General features: G+C 33.9%; 1 protein-coding gene across 6 annotated transcripts in view; it reads left to right on the top strand.

Moving 5' to 3' along the window:
- The window catches only part of KIZ (kizuna centrosomal protein), a 212,402-nt gene that overhangs the window by 121,485 nt on the left and 67,963 nt on the right, over positions 1-22,954 (top strand). For 3 of the 6 annotated variants that reach the window (XM_020986871.2, XM_078149699.1, XM_078149700.1), the window contains 2 exons: positions 4,996-5,130; positions 7,097-7,261. The exons of 1 other annotated variant lie outside the window; for it this stretch is intronic. In XM_020986871.2, coding sequence (XP_020842530.1) covers positions 4,996-5,130; positions 7,097-7,261 — 300 coding nt within the window. The remainder of the gene's footprint in view (positions 1-4,995; positions 5,131-7,096; positions 7,262-22,954) is intronic. 2 more of the 6 variants (XM_020986877.2, XM_020986887.2) reach the window with 2 other exon arrangements.

The following is a 22,954-nucleotide window of genomic DNA, read 5'->3' as shown; positions in this document are numbered from 1 at the left end:
TTTGTGATAGTGCAAGGAAGGGGAAGTATTATGAAATAAGTCTGGAAAAATAATTGGGTACCAGATGGTATACCCACAGATACTAGCTTCAATTTGTGTTTTATCTTTGAGGCATTAGAGAAGTTTTTTGAACAAGGGAATGACATGGTCAGACCTGTGATTTAACAGCTGTATGAAGGATGGATTGGGGAAGACTGGAAAGAGGCAGATCAATTTAAGATCTATTGTAGCAATTCAAACAAGAGATGAAGAGGACTTGAGCTAGATTAGTGAAGGTGGAAAGGGAATAATGTAAAGTATATTGTGGACATAGAATCAGACTTCGCAACTGATTTTTGATATTGTGGGGAAGGGAGGAGTCAAAGATAACTGAAGTTTAGAATCTGGATGATTGAGATAAAGGTGGTACTCTCACTGGAAATAGGGAAATTAGAGGAGGTTGGGCAATGGGCATATAAGGAAGATGAGATCTCTTTGGGGCATATGGAATTTGAGGAGCTTACATCTAGGTGGGGATATTTTTCAGATGGTTGATAATTTAAAACTGGTATTCTGTTGATTGAGGAGATAGATAAATAATATGTATTATATTTTAGGGGAGAAGATAAATATATGCCATGTATGAAGGGAGGAGATAGCTATATAATGTCATATATATTATATGTTTTATATATATTATGTTTTCATATGTAACATAATATCCTCTAATATATATTACATGTATTATTTGATTATATTGGGGAAGGAGTTAGAGATATGATATATGTTATCTCCTCCCCTAATACAAAGATATTACATGCATACATAATACATATATACTACATGTATTATATATCATGTCTATACGTTATATTATATGTATATTTTTACGTGTGTATATATATATATGAGTCATACATGTAATGATATAAACATTGATTAAAAAAAGGCATGTGAGGAAAAGTTATGAAGTTATAAAGAAAAATAGTTGATTAGAAAGGGAAGCTAAAAATAAAGTTTCCAGGATAGATATTCTAAGAAGTGCTGTTGTCACTGGTGCCTAAGCCTTTTCTTTCCATAGGCTTTTCCCTTCTTCTACGATCTCCCTTCTAATCTATCTTCCCTAAGGTAACCATTGCATAAATACCTCTGACCAGATTTTATCCCCTGGAAATGATATGATGAACATAATTCACAATGAAATATAAACAAGCAACAAGGCTTAATGTGTCTTCTTCCATCAGTATTGAAATTTTGTTAGGTGGCAAAAGAAAAAAACTCAAATTGTGGACTTTGTTTTTCCTTTTCAAAAGTAGAAAAAGAATTTGAAAGTAAGGTTAAGCTGTACAGGAGGATGTCCACCTCCTTGGTCCTCAGTTTCCTCAACTGTAAAAAAATTTGACTAGAAGGCCTCTGAGTTTACTTCCAGCTCTAGATCTCTAATATGATGATTCTGTTCCTAAGGGTACAGTCCTTTTTTTATGAGGTGGACTTTTAAAATCTATCTTCTTGATTTGCATCTATGCAAAAATGATTGGTGACTCCAAATCATAGTGTAATTGCCATTGGAGGCTTTGTTTTGACTGTACCTAGGGCTATTTCATATAAACTAAAATAATTGCTTATTTTAATAATAATTATTCGGCATAAAATTACTTCTATAGATATTTCAAGAATAAAAATTTACTCCCTGAATAGTAGGGAAAAGATCAAAATTGGAATACAAAAATGTATTATTTTAAAATGTGGGTGGGTGAGGGTAGATACTGTATATAAAAGATAATCATCACCAAATCAATAACCTTATAACCAGATTTTTGTGCATTTGCTACTCTGACATTTAGAGCTCATTTCATTCTTAAGGGTTTAACAAGTTGAATTAATTGGATCAGAGAAAGACATCCTAGAAAATTCAGTCCAGAGTAAGGGAAATATTGTAATAAGAATTGTATTGATCTAAGGCTAGGGAAACAAAATACTGCATTAAAAGTTGAGCTTAAACCTAAATATAAAAATTCTTTCATTTAACCAAACTTTTCTGACTGCTTTTGAAAATAATGTTTGCTAATTTTGATTTGGGTACTTATAAAAGATTTTCAGTTCTAAATTGTTGAAAAGATAATTGTACCTCATGCACTCTAAAATGCCTATCTTTTGTCCTTAAGTTTTCACTTCTGACTCTACTAACAAGAATGTCACTTTTAACTTTTATGATAGGAACATCTCCATTTTGTACACTGTGCTGTAATCAATTTCTTTTACAAAGGGATGTAATATTCTAATAACTTCAATTCACTCTCAGTCTAAACCAACTATTACAGTAATGGTGGAAGATCCTTTCATTGCCAATGCCTTGACTCAGCCCTTCTTGACTAGGGGATTAACTTCATCCAGCCCTTCTTGAATTAAGGATTAACTTCAAGATAGCCTTATATGATTTGAGTATCTGTAGTCCATGGTACCTTATTGATTGCGTTCTTGCCTATTAGGCTTTGAGAGATGATCCTAGTCTATAAATTCTCTTCTCTCAAATCTTTCCTTAAAATGACAAGCTGTTATTTGTGAAATTTTTACTTTTTTGGTGCAGTTTTTAGGAAAAACAGAAAAAAACCTTTTCTTATGGGAGTTATTTTTTAATCTGACCTATCTTTGGTCTAAATAAAAATTTGGTTTTCCTCAAAGAGCAAAAATAGATTATTAGATCTGACACTATGCTCAAATATATTATTATTACCTTTAAATTTCTTATCCTGTTTTCAGACTTTGCTAACAGTTACCGTTGAATGAATATCTCAGAACAACTAGAGTGGAGGTATCAAACTTGACCTGCGTTTCATGGGTCCCCAAAACTCTCAAGTATAACTTGAAGAAAATTAGAATGTGATTTGGAAGTGTTTAATAAAATAAGTAAAAAAATACAGAACAACACACATAATGTTAATTTGTGGTTTTCTGAGTGAATATGCAGACTTTGGGGATCCATTGAACCCTCCTGATAAAAAATCATAAAATTTAAACACACACTAAATTAAGAAGTGGGTTGTGTTTCCAAAGTTCATTTGTAAGTCATTTGGAATTTAGAACTTATTTTCCTAAGAATATAGGAATTATTAAAGGATATAAGATTTTGTAGGGCTGGGAAACTGTCTGGCCTGGTGTTTTCATTTACCAACACAGTTCTTCTACTTCTGAAATGTAGCAGATAATTTCTTAGGAGTTGCCTTAGGCACTGAGTAGGTAAGTTAATTGCCCAGGGTCGAACAGGTATGTGTGTGTCAGAGTCAGGATTTTTCTCACCCTAGAAATCAGCAGTGGGGACTTTCTCTATCCTTCCACTCAGAACAAACTATAAAGAAAATGAGGTTACTCCTTTACATGTAACTGAAACAAAGTGTTTTCACATTTGTATGAAAGAATTTTTTTTAAGGCAATTGGGGTTAAGTGACTTGCCCAGGGTCACACAGCTAGTAAGTCTCAATTGTTTGGTCTGAGGTCAGATTTGAACTCAAACTGAACTCAAACTGGCCAGGGCCAGTGCTCTATCCGCTGCACCACCTAGTTGCCCCATAAAAGAAATTCTTTAAGTCAGGAAATCCCTGTTAACTGAACAACAATGGACTTTTCAGGTTGAGTTGATAGAGTATCTGGAAGGGGATACTCCTCCCTCCTTTCCTTACCCTTCCATTTCCCTTTTCTTAAGCACTTATTTGTTAAACATGACAGTACTAGATTAACATATTATGCTGATAAATGTTTTAACAACAAGCTCTGCCCCCCAAAAAATATTTATAGCACACTTTTAAGTTCAATCTTCACTATTAACATTTTCTTAAGTCTAAACAATCAACAAAACAATAAATCAAGCCCTGGTTTGTAGCATTTGCCAATTTCTGGGATGTAAATGCTCACACTGAAAAATTAGTAATCAGTTTGGTCAAGTAGACTCTAGCACACCCCTGCTAACATATAAATAAGACATGATCTCTGCCCTCAAAGACCATATAGTCAAGTATGAGAGATGTATGCATGTTTGTATTTATGTATAAATATGTTTATGCATGTGTATTCATGTGCTTGTGTGTGTATCTGTCTATATCCAGTGGGCTTGACTATAATAAGTACAGATAGAGTGTAGAATAGATAAAGTATAGTGTTTCTCTGATGAGGGAGAAATCGCTTCTGGTAGGAGACCAGGAAAGGCTTCATTGAAGAGGAGGGGAAGGTGACATTTGAGTTGGATGTAAGTTAGTTGTTACTTAATTGAGGCCTGCATATATACAGATTTATGTTGCCTTTACTTTTTCTTTTCTCAAGTATTTCTTCCCAAATAAATTTTATCCTTCTCGATCTTGAGTATGACTAACTATAGTTCTTTATCATCCTTTTTAATTTAATTAACCAGTCAAAGATTGTGAAAAAGTGATTTTTTTCTAATAACATAAAAAATATATTTTAACCTTGAAGTTATTTGTGGCTGTTAAATATCACTTCATTTTGTCGGGCTATTCCCTAAAGAAAACAAAATCTGAAACCAACATTAATGTAATCCTTGTTGGTACTGAAACATAATTCAAAGTATCCAGAAGATATAATACTCATGGAAGTGTGAGAAGGTTGTTATATAGCTAGAAAGAATTTTTTTTCCCCATAGAAATGATACAATATTTTTTTTTCTGGGAAGTAATTCTCATTGTTGCTAAATATAGGAACAAATATCTATATCATAATTCTTTTTCCCTTTAAAAAATGCTATTTGTATAACCTCAGTCTCTTTGCATTTTATGTTCTCATAAGAATCTGCTCTGTTTCAACCTAAATTGGAGTTTAAACAAATAAAAGTTTATAAATTTGTTTGAAATTCAAATGGATTTTGAATGAAATGAAATTTCATTAAATGAAAATTGAAAGAAGAATCTCAAATTTTCCCTAAAGACAGAAGTTGTTCAATAATATGCTTAACCTTGGTTAGATAAAATCGAAAACTATCACTTTAAGATTTTTATTATCTTTCTGCAGGAATTATTTGACATTCAAAGGATTCTCCTATCTGTTACAGTTCATAGAAAACAAGTTAGCCCAAGAAAGCCTGCAGTCTGTGGAACTCTATCAAAAAGCGATCATAGATCAAGAAAGGTTTAACTTGCTAATAAGGTTTGTGCTATTTAATTTTTAGTAGAAATGGATAGGAATAATGTTACTTGACCTATGATTTCATTGGTATATAGAACTTCCAGATGAGGAAACTCTTTCAACCAATGCAGACTTGTATCTTCTCTGCAACTTATAGTCTTGGAGAGTTGCCTAGAGAGGCACTTTGAGAGGTTAAGTGATGGAGTTACATAGCCACCATATATCAGAGACAGGTCTTGAACTCAGATTTTCCTTACTCTGAGGTAGTAGCCATATAAAAAGAAGGGACTAGATTTGAGAGAGAATGTAGCAATAGAATCAACAGAACCTGGCAAAGGATTGTATTTGGGAGGCAAGGAAGAGAGAACAGTCAGTGGTAACTCCAAAGTTGCGAAACACCCAGGTTCACTGGAATGATAGCACTGACCTCTGCAGAAATAGGTAAGTTTGGAGGAAAATAAAATGTAGAGAGAAAGGTAGTGAGTCCCATTTTGAATATATTGAGTTTGAGAGATTGATGGATGAGAGACTGAGGAGGTAGGAGGGGATGGGATTAAGGGCACAAGTAGATGGGTCAAAATTGACAAGAAAGACCTCTTCTTTGTCAGAGACTGGAACAAAAGAGACAGTTGCGTATGATATAGAATAGTAGAGAAGTGAGGAACTTGTGATGAATAATGTCTTCTCTCAATACAGCAGGACAGGAAGGGGAATTAGTATAGGGAACTTAAGGAATGACCTCTTGACAGTGCAGTGTCACTCGGTAACAGGAGAACTGATTTTAGCATCAGAGAACTTAAAACTTCAGTGGTTCTCCATTGCCTCTGTGAACAAATGACCTTTCACAATATCTCCAACTTTCCTTTCTATCCCTGCTTCACATTCTATCACATTCTACGTTCCATCTAACCTACGCTACCAGATATTTCCCCAAACTTGTCCTGATTTCTCCCACCTCTGTACATTTGTAGAATACTTTTATACACATATGTAAATGTAAAGTATGTACAAAATAAGACAAAATCATTTCAAGAGAGAGACAGGGTTAATAATTGGGAGATCAGGAGAAGCTTTACATAGGAGGTATGACCAATGTTTTAAAGAAAGCTAGGAATTCCAAAACTCACAGGTAAGGAGGGAATGCATTCCAGATGTGGGAGACCACTTGGGCAAAGACATAAATGCGGGAGATATATTGTGTATGGGAAACAGCCAGAAGACCGATTTGTCTGAAATTAACTAACATTAAGTGTTATGAAATAAAACTAGAAAAGTAGGTGAGAACTAAATTAAGAAGAAATTAAATGCCAATGTCTGTAAGTATTTGTTGAATAAATAGAAGTGGTCATTTTTCTGCATTTGGAAAATAGATATACCTAATCTAATCATTTTTATTCTTTAAATCCATAGCAATAGCAATAACAAGTTTTAAAATTCCTTATGAGTTATAGATATAATACCTGATGATAAAAAATAACTCTTGCTTTTTCTTTAGTTCATAAATTTAGAGCTAGAAGAGACTTTAGAGATTATCCAGTCCAGTATCCTCATTTTATATATGAAGAAATCAAGGCCCATAGAGGTTAAGTGAGCTGCCCAAGGTCACACAAGTAGTAGGTGGAATCAACAGGATTCAAATCCAGGTGTTCTCTATATCCAATACCCTTTTGTACCACACTGCTACTTTTTAAACCAAAACTTTCATTGTCCTATGTACACAGAATGAGATTGCCCAGCTAAAGAATTGTGCATAGTTTTAGACATCAAGGAGTTAAAAGTGGGTTTGATTACCATGCTTTATAAAGCAAGTTTTCCAACATTGCTCTGTTTTACATCTTTGTCAAGAGACATTGTAGTTGCTGCATTTTTATGTCTAGATTATATTACAGATATATTTCAATAAACCATGAAGAACTACCATAGATTCTATAAGCTGTTGGTCTGTGCTTAAATAAACATTTCATGCAGCACCTGTTTTATTTTATAGCCTTTGTAATCAGACTGACATTTTGAAAGAAGAAGACCTTGAAGCATGTGGAGCAGTTGTCCTTCACCAGCTTCAGAGATTGTTACGGCACACATCCACTAAATGCCTCTTACCTGAGGAAGCTCTTATTGACAGAGGTAGTAGTGTGGGTGAAAAGCCAGTCAGGTATTATAGTAATGAAATTAATGCTTTTGTGTGGTTGCCATTCTTATTCTATTTGTCAGGATGCCATACAGAGGGGCTCTAAATAAGAAGTGTTGCATAACATTAGTCCAAATCCTAAGCAGTTGTACCGTATTTTAAGTAATCTAAACCAAGGGCTTAGATTTTTGTTTACTGTATTGTATGTATCTTTCTAATTTATTACATTCTCTATTATTTGATTTTCTATTTTCCTATGATTTTGTTTGCTTATATAGACTCACAGTAACATGTTTAATGTATATTTCCCAATTTGAGTTAGATTTAAATGATCTATTTCTTGAGGAATAAGTGGATAATCTGCTTTTGTTGACATAAACTGCTATATAGATATTAGCTACTATTATTATTGTTTTAAAAATCTGAATTCATGCATGTTGGCAAAGTTGTATATAAAAGTTTTTTGTTTGTTTTTAGTTTTTTAAACATTCTGGTCATCCCTGGGCAGGGCACTTCAGATACCTTATTTGTACAATCAATTGACAATACTAGGTTCCTGGGATTATCTTAGCCTTTAACATTTCTGAGCCCTAGGCTGGTTTCTAAGCTTCCAGAGCCATGTTGGGGGTATATATCTAAATAACTTACCCTGTAAAATAAGACTCTTTCTCTAAGGCCCTGAGAACATGTTGCAGGACCAAGACCAAAGCACATCTTTTAAGCATCCTGGATTTATTCTCCCCCAGAAACTTTTGTGTATTATGGCCATGTGAGTTGCCATTAGTTATTTTGTACACTGAAATAATTATTGAAAAACAGTTTTGAAAACTAGAAATTGTATTGGCTCTAATTTTGTTTAAGCCTGGAATAGTTTTTTTTAAAAATAAGTTCTTACTTATGTCTTTTATTTTTTGCTCAATCATAGTGTCCACCAGAATTGGCTTTCCTTCCAGAGAGCCATCTCATATAGCAAATAACATTTTTTTAAAGACAAAAAAAAGTAGAGGAAAAAATCAACATAACTGAGCACTGAAAAAGTCTGAACATATATGTAATGTTTAATACTTGTGGACCCCCTACCTCTGCAAAGAGATAGAATGGGAGTGTCTTTTTATATCTCTTCTTTCTAAGCCATGCCTATTCTTTATAATTTCACAACATTAATTTTTTATTTTTGTGTGTGGTGGTTCTTTCTTTCCATTTAAGTTGTAGTCATTGTGCATAGTTTTCTTGATTCTGCTTACTTCATTCTGAATCAGTTCATGTAGACTTTTCCATGTTTCTTATTTTCATCATATTCATTCGTTATTTTTTTTTACAGCACAGTGATAAGCCATTCCCCATTTGATAGGCTTCTACTTCATTTCTAATTCTTTGCTACCACAAAAAGTGCTGCTATAAATATTTTGGTGTACTATATATAGGGACTTTTTTTTTTTCTTATCAGTGTCCTTCTTGGGACATAAGCCCAGTAATGGAATCTCTGGGTCAAAGTGTATGGACCTTTTAGTCACTTTATTTGCATAAGCCTATGATTAATTTAATAAAATAAATGGGGACGCATGTTAACAGAGTGAATAGAGTATTACAAGTACAGTTAGAAAAACTTTCACATAATAGCTATGTGAACTGGGATAAATCACTTCACTCTTCTGAGCCTCAGTTTTCTTATGAAGAAGTTGGACTAGATGGCCTCTAAGAGTTCCTCTATGATTTTAAATTCATATTCCTTATTAGCCCAGCAAAAGTTATTATACTGGATGGCTAAGTAGAAGAGTGGTTATTCACAAAACTTATTTAAATAATTTACAAATTATGAAGTGATTTATTTTTTTACACTTAACTCTTACCTGGGTTCTTTTTCCTTTAGCCCTTCTCCAGCTCATTAGCAACTGAAAACACTATTTTATTTAAGTTGAATTTAGTGTAAAGCAGATGGGTCTTGAACCTTGTTCAGGGGAATTTAGTTAAGACACTTCTAAAAGGATCTCAATTTAAGACAGATATTAGAATGCAAGTTCAGGGAATGGATTTTTTTTTTTACTTTCTTTGTAGCATTTAGCACAGTGCCTTGTAAAAAAGCTTGTTGATTAATTGATCCCACAGCATGTACTTAAAATTAGATGATGGCAAGTATATTTTAATCGTAGGCTAAATCTAGATTAATAGTACACAAAATGTGGGAAGTGTTGGAAATATACCAAATTTCCTTCTTCATCAGGAGTAGTGGCTTCTGAACTGAAGACATCAAAGACAGTGAGATAAAAGGTCTTCTTTTCACTTTTTTTAATCAGGTAAATAAAAGTGACCATCTTAAAATATAGAATGTTTAATAAGGTGGTAGAAGGAACCTGGCAAGGGAAATCTTTCTCATCCATGTATGTGTTTTGTGAGATAATTATATGTGTTGCAAGCCTAACCAACCCGCTTGCTACTTTCTCCAAGCTGTTTTATAAAATTGATATACTATTAGTCATAAACTACAGTTTTGGTATGACATAAAAAGCACATATTCATTTATAATTCTGTTTGCAAACAGATTTGTTATATAATATGATTCATTGCATTATTCTCTGCCAAATTGAGATTGTGGGTGCTAGATATGATATATCTGTGTCTAATGGACTTGAACTTGTTATAGTTTCATAACATTCATAATAGAGCATCTGACTGTTGATCTACAGTGCTGCATCTAGCTCAACCTTTCATAAGAAGCGATCTTTCTTTATTACTAGCAAAGATCTGTAAATTAATATCTGTAGCCTTCAGTAGCTGTCTACCAAAACAGTTTTATAAAGCCAGTTAGAAACATGAAGGGTAGTTGTTAATAACAGTATTTTGTTCACTTACAATTAATTACTACAAGCTAATACCAATTTGTTAAATTTTGGCCAATTGTTAAATAATCACTTAGCTATGTGTCATTTTAAATGCTCTAGTATTTAAACAACTGAACTGTAATTTGATTTTAATCTTTACTCCCAAGGCAAATTTGTGAAATAGAAGTTTTTCTTCTACATCTCCTCCACAAGTTCACAGGGTTACTATTTCTGCAGATCTGTTCTTCTTTCCCCAACAACTTCCTGTTGCCCCAATTCAATTTTATCTTTTCTGTAATCTTTTACTTTTTTTTTCAGTATCACTTTCTTGACCCAGTGTGTCGATTAACTAATCGAATAGACTCATCCTGAGACACTAATTTGGGGGAGCTAGGTGGCATAGTGGATAGAGTGCTGTGCCTGGAGTCAGAATGAATTCAAATCTGACCTCAGATGTTTACTAGCTATATGACCCTTGGCAAGTCACTTAACCTGTTTGCCTCAGTTTCCTCATCTTTAAAATGAGCTGGAGAAGGAATGGCAAACCACTCCAATATCTTTGCCAAGAAAACTTCAAATAGGGTCACAAAGAGTCAGACATGACTAAAATGACTAAACAACAATGCAACATTCATTTGGAAACAGTACCCAGCCTTTGCTGGCTGGGTGGACATTTCAAACTACGTAGAAGGGCAATGCTGTGACGAGGGAGATATTTTGAGACAGTTAGATCTTTCTGTGTCCATCAAATTAAATTAAGTAGATCATCACTTATAGCATCTTCTGTAGGGCTGACACTTTTGTCTCTATTACTAACTCTTTATAAGTCATGTCAGTCAGTCATCAAGCATTTATTAAATGCCTTTTATATTCAAGCATTTTGCTAAGCACTAGAAATAACAAAGAAAGATAAAAACGGGGTCCCTGCCCTCAAGAAACTGACATTCTACTGGGGGAGAGAAATACCTGCATTATATATGATATATTATTTGCAAATACCTGCAGTATATATAAGATATACACATTCGAAATGGAATGTAATCAGTGAAGGAAAGCTCTAGGGGTGGGATGGGGAAGAGACAAGGAGAGGCTTCCTGCGGAAGATGGTATTTGAGCTATATTATGAAGGAAGGCAGGAAGTCTAAGAGGTGGAGGTGAAGAGTGAGTCAGTAAATTAACATTTATTACTTACTGTGTGCCCATTTCTGTGTTTAAGATCCGAGGATGAAAAGAAAGGCAAAAATAACCCTTGCCCTCAAGTGGCTCACACTGTAATGGAGGAAATGCAAACAACTGTGCATTCAGGATTATACAAGGCATATTGGAAGTAGAGCATTCCAGAAATGGGAGATGGCCATTGCAAAGGCAGCATTAAGAAATAGCGTCATGTGTGAGGAACAGTAATTAGGCCAATATAACTGGATCACAGCATGAGTGTAGGAGACTAACGTGTGAGAAGACTGGAAAGGTAGAAAGGAGCGTGTTGTGAAGGACTTTAAATAAAACATCTCTGTGCTTTAGTTTCCTCATCTATAAAATGAGATACTTGTTTCTTTTTTTAAAAACTTAAACACACAATAAAAAAGAAAAAGAAACATTGTAAACTTAAATACAAAATAAGAAAAGAAAAAAAAAAGCATTGCCATTTGCAGAGCAGAAAGTAAGAGAAGATTCAAAATATACAGCAATAAATTTCCATTTCAAGAAAGCCTATATAACAAATACTATGTGTTGCATTCACAGCTGTCCATCTTTTCTTTGCCCCCTTGTAAGTTTTCTTTTGTTCTTTATGTGCACTTTTTACTTTGTTCTTTTTTCCCTGCCCCTTGCTCCTCTTCCCCACCCCATCCCACAAAGAAGGCTACAGTTAAGTGCGGATATATATGTATGTACGTATGTGTGTATATGTATATATGTATGCATGTGTATATATACATATATACATGCATATATACACTTGCAAACATATATACATATATGCATACACTTACATATACGTAGATATCTATAAGCATACTCATATACAGACATACATTCATATGCATCCATGTAAGACTGTACTATACTTATTTGTCCAAGGGGTACTTATTTCTTAACTACCTTTGAAGGATGATTATGAAGGTTCATAAGTTTTTTTCTAGTTTATCAAATAAAACAAGCATTTCTATAACATAGTACAATTAAAAAGATGATTATGCATGAAACTGCAAATCTGCTATGCACAGCTTGCTATCCCTTTTAAATATATAACAAAATAATGTAAATGTTTTTCTTCTCCCCCCATCAGAGGTGGCTACCAATAGACACAAATAGGTGTGTATATACACACATGCACATACATACATATATATATATATATGTATGTAAAAATATTCTATGCATACTTATATTTATCAGTTCTTTCTCTAGATGCAGATAGCGTCTTCATATGTCTTTTATAGTTAATTTGGGTGTTTATAATAGATGAAATAAATTATTCACTCAAAGTCGTTCTTAAAACAATATTGCAGTTACTGTGTACATTGTTCTCTTATTATGTGCAAAGGGTTTAAGTATTTTAATAAGTCCTTGGGCATAACTCCAGATTGTTCTCCAAAATGATTGGATCATTTTACAATTCCACAAACAATGTTATTAGTGTCCCAATTTTTCCTCATCCTCTCCAACATTTGTCACTTTCCCCTTCTATCTTTTTAGTCAGTCTGGTAGATGTAAAATGATATCTCAAGGTTGTTTTAATTTTAATTTCTCTAATCAATAACAATTTAGAACATTTTTATATGATTATAAATTATTTTGATTTCTTCATTGGAAAACTGCCTGTTCATATCCTTTGACCATTTATCAATTGGGGAATGACTCATAATCTTATAGATTTGATAGAGTTGTAATTACTATTTGTGAATTTCCCTCTATCTTATTTTTACTCACTATTTTCCTTCTTAGACTCTCTTTTTACCCTATTAACTTATCTTTTCCTCTTACCCTGTTACTCCTTATTTTATCCACCCCTCTAAAATTCCCTCCCTTGTCTTCTCACCCTACTCTCCTAATTCTATTCTATACACCCTTTTAAAGCCTCTCTCCCTCCCTGCCCCCCAGTTTTCTCACCTTTCTAGGAATTCAGAAGACTTCTGGACCTCTTCAGATGTATGCTTTGTTTCCTCTTCAACCCAAATGAGAAGAAGGTTCCAACATTACCAGCCCTCCACCCCTATCTGTTTTCTCTGTATTAGTTCTTCCTTTCATGCCCCATTTTCATGAGATAATTTCTCCTTTTTACCTTTTTCTACCCAGTTTTGTTTCTACCCCATCTTACACAACTCAGCCACAACCTTTCTTTCAAATTACCTTAGTAATTATAAATTTTAAGAATACTGATAACATTTTCATATATCATAAGTGAACAGTTTAAACTTTATCAGTGCCTTATGATTAGTCTTTAATGATTTCCTTTATTTCTTCTGGATCTTTTTATATCAAATTTTCTTTGAGTTCTGGTCTTTTTGTTACAAATACCTGTAAGTCTTTTGGTTCATCAAATGTACATTTTTTTTTTCATTCAGGATTATACTCAACTTTACTGGGTATGTTATTCTTGGATGCAAATCAAGCTCATTTGCTCTTTGAATTATGATGTTCCAAGACCTGCAGTCTTAGTGTAGAAGTTGCTAGGTCTTATGAAATGCTGATTGTTTTTCCACAGTATTTAAACTTTTTTTCTTGTTGCTTGCAAATTTTGAAACTTGGCTATGACATTCCTGTAAGTTTTCATCCTAGGATATCTTTGAAGTGGTGATTAGTGGATTCTTTCTATTTTTGCTTTACCTTCTTGTTCTAGAACTTCAGAGCAATTTTCCTTAATGATTTCTTGTAATATTGTATCCAGATTCTTTTTATTATTGTAATTTTTCAGGTAGTCCAACAGTTCTTATACTATCTCTCCTTAATCTGTTTTCCAGGTCAATTGTTTTTCCAGTGAGATGTTTCAGATTCTTTTCTAATTTTTCTAGTTTTATTATATCTTGGTGTCTTTTAACATCATTCAATTCCACTTGCCCACTTCTAGTTTTTGAGGAGTTATTTTCTTCCTTAAGCTTTTGTTTCTCTTTTTTCTAATTGGTTAAATTTCTTTTTATGATTTTCTTGGATTGCTTTTTTTTCCAATTTTCTTCATTTTTTCTTATTTGATTTTTGAATTCCTTTTTTATTTTCTTCCTTAAAATTTTATCTCTTTTTCCAATTGGCTAACTATCTTTTCATAATTTTCTGGAATTGTTTTATTTTTTTTCTAGTTTTTCTTCATTCTCTCTTATTTAATTTTTGACTTCCTTTTCAAGTTCTTCCAGGATTTTTTTTTGGGCTTGTGACCATTTGATGTTACACATTGGGGTAAGAGTGGCTTTTTTTTTTAACCTCATTATCTTCCTCTGAATATGAACCCAGACCTTCTTTTACAGCAATGTAGCTGTCAGTGGTCAGGTTCTTTTTCCTGTAGTTACTCATTTTTATTTTTTCTTATTTTAGCAGTTTAATATTTTTTATTATTAAGTTTTAACCCCAAGTTGCAGTAATTTTGCCCTAGGCCTCAGGTCCTTCTTACTGTTGTTTTCTGAATTCTGTGGGGAGGGAAAGGAAGAGCAGGGTGCTCAATCTCAGGGATTCCTCTCTTCCTCCCCAAAGCCCCAGACATACTGACCCAAAAATGTTCTTTCTCCATACGGGTAGGGGATCCATCTACCTTGACACCAGACTTCCAAAAATAGTAGGGGGTCCCTCAGTCTTCCCTCACTCAGCCTTCTGTTGTTTGGCAATTTGTGAATGACTTGAAAGTTCAGATGACATTTCTTGAGGCCAAGTCTGGTTCCCTCAGTGCCTGCTGTTTGTTGATTCAGTGGAGTTGACCTGGAGGTGTTTACACTTCACTCAGACTAAACCTCAGCCCCTGGAGTCTTCTCTGCGGTCCTCTCAAGATGTCTTAACGAGAACAACTGCTTTACCCCTTTATTTTTGCTGTTCTACGTTCATTTCCTGACAATTTTCTGTTTGTGGAGGAAATCTAGGAAGCCTGGAAATTTCTGTCCTACTCCACCATCTTCCCAGATTGCCCATTTAATAATGTGTTATTTCTAAGTGAACTGAGATCATTAGAAAAAAAAATATTCTATGATTCTATATAGTAAAAAGAGCCTGTGATTTCTTAGTGTTGGGAACTCTTTACAGATCAATTACTTAATAATCATTAATAAGAGTGATGGGGAGCTACTGGGGAGAGAGAGCACATAAAAGTTAAGTGACTTCTTCAGGATTACATATAGCTTATAAGTGTAAGGAGTGGGATTTGAACAAGGTCTTCCCAACTCCAGGGTCACCGCTTTTATCCACTATGCCATATTGCCTTTTTAAGTAAGTGGAATTGTTAGTATTATTTTATTTTTACTATCATTTTTTATTATGAACTGAATCACCAGCAAACACAAACATTATAGCATACAAGAATAATGAAAAAGGGCATTGTATGTGAAAGCATGAACTTCTGTAATGTAGTTTGTTTTAGGAAAACAAAAATTAAAATTAGTAAGGTAGTAACCAAATTGTCTTACTTATTGTGTATCCTTCTAAATTTATTTTTCCTCTGTGTATTTTTGATATTATATTGATTTTTTTTGCATCACTTCTGTTAACTCATTTCAACCTAGTCCCTCCTAAAACAAACCCTCCCTTTATTATTTTCTTCCATTAAGTGTTAAGTGGTCAAAGATTTTCAGGCAAAAACTATAATATTGGGTGGTATTGTATTATTACTTGACTTTTAGGTATGTATAATTCATTAAAATGTAATGGATATTGCCTTGGGTATATAATAAGCATTTTGCTTATTAACTTACTGTACCTAGTTTAAAAAGTTAGAAAGTATGTGTCTTGATAAAACATAAATGAATATAATCACAATTAGCAATTTTCCCTGAAGTAAAAATCTTAAAGAAATTCTCTGTTATTTTATTTTTTTTCAGGTGCAACTAATTGTCCCTATAAGTGGCTACTTTTAAGTACAATTATTCAGTTGTGCTCTCAAGTCTTTGTTGAAAAATTGTGCCAGCTTTCTTACTTGGATTATGACTATGTATACCAAGTATATTTATTTTATTTTTTTGTTTTCTTATAAAATTCTGATGATTGAAAATTTCATTTTCATTTAAAACTTTGGTCAGAATATCAGACTGTTGCCAATAAATTGAAAGTAGGAAAAAATTGAAAAAATTATATAACTATAATATTCTGTTTGGTAAATTCATTTATGTAGAATTAATTGTATACCACTTCAAACATGTTTTCCTTCTGTTATGTGACAAACCAAAGAGATATGTAACTTACTTGATTGTGGCCTTTGCTTCTTCTCTATGGCATTCATTTATTTTATATCATTTTCTAATACAAAGTAAATATCAATAATCAACCCCTTCCAAATTTGTGTTTTATTTATTTAGAATTTTTGTTTCTTTTTATAATGCTATAGAGCACAGGTGCCAAGACAAGTACAATCAAGTAAATGACAGACAACCACAATCCCAAATCAGTACTAAAATTATTGCTTTAAAAATTACTTTTCTTTAATTCATTTAATTTTTGTCCAATGAGCTTGGGTAAGACTTTTTTTAATTTAATTTTTTAAATTTTATTAATTTATTTTGATTTATCAACAATCACTTCCATATGCTTTTGGGTTGAAAATTTTCTCCCCCTTTCTCCCCCCCTACCCTCCCCAAGACAGTGCACAATCTGATATAGGCTTTACATTTACATACCCATTAAACATATTTTCACATTAGTGAAGTTGTAAGTAAAAATTAAAACCAATAGGAAGAACCATCAGAAAGATGAAACAGAACTCAACAGAAGGTAAAAATAAGTGATAGCGATTCGACTTCCATAGTTCTTCCTTTGGATGTGGACAGCATTTTCCATCCTGAGGCCTCTGGAGGTGTCTTAGATCCTTGTAATGCTGAGAAGGGTTCAGTTTAACAATCTTAGTCATTGTATAACATAGCTGTTATTGTGTACAAAATCCTCTTGGTTCTGCTCACTTCACTCAGCATCAGACCATATAAGTCTTTCCAGGTTTTTCTGAAGTCAGCCTGTTCATCATTTCTTATAGCACAATAGTATTCCATTACATTCATATACCACAACTTGCTCAGCCATTCCTCAATTGATGGGCATCCTCTCAATTTCCAATTCTTTGCCACCACAAAAAGAGCTGCTATGAATATTTTTGTCCATGTGGGTCCTTTTCCCATTTGTTTGATCTCTTTGGGATATAGCCCTAGAAGTGCTATTGCTGGATCAAAGGGTATGCACATTTTTGTAGCCCTTTGGGCATAGTTCCAAATTGTTCTCCAGAATGGTTGGATCATTTCACAGCTCCACCAACAATGTATTAGTGTTCCAAATTTCCCACATCTTCTCCAACATTTATCATTTTCCTGTTTTGTCATGTTGGCCAATCTGATAGGTGTGATATGGTATCTTAGGGTTGTTTTGATTTGCATTTCTCTAATCAATAGTGATTTAGAGTATTTTTTCATGTGACTATAGATGGCTTTAATTTCTTCATCTGAGAACTGTCTGTTCATATCCTTTGACCATTTATGAGTTGGGGAATGGCTTGTGTCATAAATTTGTCTTAATTCTGTATATATTTTAGAAATGAGGCCTTTATCAGAAGGACTGGTTGTAAAAATTCTTTCCCAATTTTCTACCTTCCTTCTAATCTGAGTTACATTGGCTTTGTTTGTGCAAAACCTTTTCAATTTAATGTAATCAGAATTAGCCAATTTGCTTTTCATAATGTTCTCTATCTTCTGTTTGGTCATGAATTCTTCTGTTCTCCATAGATCTGATAGGTAAACTATTCCTTGTTCTCCCAGTTTACTTATGGTGTCAGCCTTTATATCAAAGTCATGAACCCATTTTGACTTTATTTTGGTATAAGGTGTGAGATTTGGGTCTATGCCTAGTTTCTGCCATACTGTTTTCCAGTTTTCCCAGGAGTTTTTTTCTTTCTTCATTTTTTCTTGTTGTTGTTGTTATTTTAGGCAGTGGGGTTAAGTGACTTGCCCAGGGTCACACAGCTAGTAAATGTTATATGTCTGAGGCCGGATTTGAACTCAGGTCCTCCAGAATCTGGGGCTGGTGCTCTATCCACTGCACCAGCTAGGTGCCCCTCAAATTTTAGCCTGGAAACGACAGACTCATCCCAGCAGTTTTTTTCAAAGAGTGGGTTCTTATCCCAGAAGCTGGGGTCTTTGGGTTTATCAAATAATAGATTACTATAGTTATTGACTACTGTGTCTTGCATATTTAACCTATTCCACTGATCCACCTCCCTATTTCTTAGCCAGTACTAAGCAGTTTTGATGATTGCTGCTTTATAATACAATTTAAGATCTGGAATTGCTAGGCCACCTTCCCCTGCATTTCTTTTCATTAATTCCTTTGATATTCTGGACATTTTGTTTTTCCAAATGAATCTTGTTTATTATTTTTTCTAACTCTATAAAATAATTTCTTGGTAGTTTGATTGGTATGGCACTGAATAAGTAAATTAGCTTCGGTAGGATTGTCATTTTTATTATATTAGCTTGGCCTACCCATGAGCAACTGATGTTTTTCCAGTTATTGAGATCTGATTTTATTTGTGTAAAAAGTGTTTTGTAATTGTGTTCATAGAGTTCCTGGGTTTGTTTCAGCAGGTAGACTTCTAAATATTTTATAGTGTCTACAGTAAGTTTAAATGGGATTTCTCTTTCTATCTCTTGCTGTTGGGCTTTGTTGGTAATATATAGAAATGCTGATGATTTCTGTGGGTTTATTTTATAGCCTGCAACTTTGCTAAAGTTGTTTATTATTTCAAGTAGTTTTTTACTTGATTCTCTAGGATTCTCTAAGTATATCATCATGTCATCTTCAAAGAGTGATAGCTTTGTTTCTTCTTTGCCTATTCTAATGCCTTCAATTTCTTTTTCTTCTCTTATTGCTAAAGCTAAGGTTTCCATTACAATATTGAATAACGGTGGTGATAATGGACATCCTTGTTTCACCCTGGATCTTATTGGATATGCTTCTAGCCTGTCCCTATTACATATAATGCTTGTTGAAGGTTTTAGATATATGCTCTTTGTTATTTTAAGGAAGATTCCATTTATATCTATGCTTTCTAGTGTTTTTAATAGGAATGGGTGTTGTATTTTATCAAAAGCTTTTTCTGCATCTATTGAGATGATCATGTGGTTTCTGTTGGTTTTGTTGTTGATATGCTCAGTGATGCTGATAGTTTTCCTAATATTGAAGCAACCCTGCATTCTTGGTATAAATCCTACCTGGTCATAGTATATTATTCTTGTGATAAGTTGCTGCAATCTACTTGCTAGTATTTTGTTTAAAATTTTTACATTTATATTCATTAGAGAAATTGGTCTATAATTTTCATTCTCTATTTTGACTCTTCCTGGTTTAGGTATCAACACCATATTTGTATCATAAAAAGAATTTGGTAAGACTCCTTCTTCACCTGTTTTCCCAAATAGTATTGGAATTAATTGTTCTTTAAATGTTTGATAGAATTTGCATGTAAATCCATCTGGCCCTGGAGATTTTTTCCTAGGGAGTTCATCAATGGCTTGTTCAATTTCTTTTTCTGAGATGGGGTTATTTAAGTATTTTACTTCCTCTTTGTTAATCTGGGCAATTTATATTTTTGTAAATATGTATCCATTTCACTAAGATTGTGAAATTTGTTGGCATATAGTTGGGCAAAATAATTCCTAATTATTGTTTTAATTTCTTCTTCCTTGGTGGTAGCTTCGCCCTTTTCATTCTTGATACTAGTAATTTGGTTTTCTTCTTTCTTTTTTTTAATTAAATTAACCAAAGGCTTATCTATTTTATTGGTTTTTTCATAAAACCAGCTCTTAGTTTTATTTATTAGTTCAATAGTTTTCTTAATTTCAATTTTATTAATTTTTCCTTTGGTTTTCAATATTCTAATTTAGTGTTTAGTTGAGGATTTTTAATTTGTTCTTTTTCTAGTTTTTTTAGTTGTATGCCCAATTCATTAATCTCCTCTTTTTCTATTTTATTTATGTAAGCATTTAGAGATATAAAACTTCCCCTAAGAACTGCTTTCGCTGCATCCCATAGGTTTTGGTATGTTGTCTCATTATTGTCATTCTCTTGAATGAAATTATTGATTGTTTCTATGATTTGTTGTTTGACCCAATCATTTTTTAGGATTAGATTATTTAGTTTCCAATTATTTTTTAGTCTATCTTTCCATGGCCCTTTATTACATATAATTTTTATTGCATCATGATCTGAAAAGGATGCGTTTAATATTTCTGCCTTTCTGCATTGGATTGTGAGGTTTTGATGCCCTAGTACATGGTCAATTTTTGTGTATGTGCCATGTACTGCTGAGAAAAAGTATATTCCTTTCTATCCCCATTCAGTTTTCTCCAGAGGTCTATCATACCTAACTTTTCTAATGTTCTATTCACCTCCTTAACTTCTTTCTTGTTTATTTTGTGGTTAGACTTATCTAGTGCAAGAGGGGAGGTTCAGGTCCCCCACTAGTATAGTTTTGCTGTCTATTTCTTCCTGTAACTCCCTGAACTTCTCCTGTAAGAATTTGGATGCTATACCATTTGGTGCATATATGTTTAGTAATGATATTACTTCATTGTCTATGGTGCCTTTTAGCAGGATGTAGTTTCCTTCCTTATCTCTTTTGATTAGATCTATTTTTGCTTTTGCTTTGTCTGAGATCAGGATTGCTACCCCTGCTTTTTTTACTTCAGCTGACGCATAATATATTCTGCTCCAGCCTTTTACCTTTACCCTGTATGTGTCACTCTTTTTCAAATGTGTTTCCTGTAAACAACATATTGTAGGATTATGGTTTTTAATCCATTCTGCAATCCATTTCTTTTATGGGAGAGTTCATCCCATTCACATTCACAGTTATGATTACTATCTGTGTCTTTTTCTCCATCCTTTTCCCCCATTTATGCTTTTCTTTCTCCTTTTTCCTTTCCCCCTTCACTAGTGTTTTGCTTTTGACCACCCCTCCTTCAGTCCCTTCCCCCTTTTATTATCCCTTTCCCTTTTCTTCCATGAAGTCTTACTGCTTCTTCCCTCCCTTCTTTCCCCCCTCCCTTTTCTTTCCCCTTTTCCCTCCTACTGCCTATAGGGCAAGTTAGATTTCTATACCTAACTGATTATATTATGCCCTTCTTGAGCCAAATCTGATGAGAGTAAGGTTCAAACAATGCTCCCCCCTTCTTTCCCTCTGCTGTAATAGGATTTTGTGTCTTTTCCTGTAATGTAATTTACCCTTGTCTGCCTCCTCCTTTCTCAGTACATTTTCTAAGATCAGATTGATCCACTTATTTGGATCCATTTAACCCACTTGATTAGATTTTTTTTATCATTACATCAAAGTCAACTAATATCCACCCTCTTTATGTATACTCCTTTAACAAGGTGTAATAACAATACAGTTCTCAAGGGTTGCAAGTCTCATATTCCCTTGTAGGGGTTTAAACAGCCCCCCCCTTATTAACAACATATTGTATCTTCTGTCCCATTTACCTTTTAAGTCCTTCTTGAGTCCTGTACTTGAAGATCAAATTTTTTGTTGAGCTCTGGTCTTTTTATCAGGAAAGTTTGGAAGTCTCCTATTTTTGAATATCCACCTCCTCCCTTGAAAAATGATGCTCATTTTTGCTGGGTAATTGATCCTTGGCTGCATTCCAAGCTCCTTTGCCTTAGGAATATCATGTTCCACCCTGTGGTCTTTTAATGTAGAAGCTGCAAGGTCCTGTGTAATCCTGACTGTGGTTCCATGATATTTAAATTGTTTCTTTCTGGCTGCTTGCAGCACCTTCTTTTTCATCTGGTAATTTTGGAATTTTGCTATTATATTCCTTGGCCTTGTCAATTTGGGATCTCTTTCAGATGGTGATCGGTGGATTCTTTCTATGGTTATTTTCCCTTCTGGTTCTAGGACTTCTGGGCAGTTTTCCTTTATGATTTCCTGAAAGATACTGTCCAGGCTCTATTTTTCATCATGATTTTCAGGTAGTCCAATAATTTTTAAATTGTCTCTCCTGAGTCGATTTTCCAGGTCGGTTGTTTTACTGATGAGGTATTTTACATTTTCATCTATTTTTTCATTTTTTTGTTTCTGTTTGACTGATTCTTGCTCTCTCATAGAGACATTAGTTTCCATTTGTCCAATTCTAGTTTTTAACAGATTGTTTTCTTCTGTTAGTTTTTGTACTTCCTTCTTCAACTGGCCAATTGTGTTTTTTAGGGACTTGTTTCCTTCAGTATACTCTTCTGTTAGTTTTTGTCCTTCCTTCTTCAATTGGCCAATTGTGTTTTTTAGGGACTTGTTTTCTTCAGTGTATTTTTTTTCCAATTGGCCAATTGTATTTTTGAAGGACTCTTCTCTCTACCTCTCATTTGACTATTAAAATCCTTCTTGAGCTCTTCTAAGAAGGCTTTTTGGGCTTCAGACCAGTTCATATTCCCTTTTGTTGTTGCAGATGTGGGTTTGTTGACAATGTTGTCCTCTTCAGAATTTCTGTCTTGATCTTCACTCTTCTCATAATATGAATCTATGGTACGTTTCTTTTTACTCATGGTGTTTCTTTATTCCCTGGCCTTTAAAGAGATTGAGCTCTGCTGGGGAGCAGAGGGTACTGACCCAAGCTTCTTGTGTTGGAGCCTAGGTCTTGGTCACTGGCTTTGTGTGCTGGGGCCTCTTATGCTGGGAATTGGAGGCTGTAGGTTTCTGGCAGCTTACCTCTGTGGGCTGGAATCAGCAAGGCTGGAA

Source organism: Phascolarctos cinereus, unplaced genomic scaffold (assembly GCF_003287225.1).
Source record: "Phascolarctos cinereus isolate Bilbo 61053 unplaced genomic scaffold, phaCin_HiC Scaffold_2;HRSCAF=192, whole genome shotgun sequence".
Classification (NCBI taxonomy): Eukaryota; Metazoa; Chordata; class Mammalia; order Diprotodontia; family Phascolarctidae; genus Phascolarctos; species Phascolarctos cinereus.
Note: the sequence above shows the minus strand (reverse complement) of the source record. Positions and strands in the feature narration are given on the sequence as shown.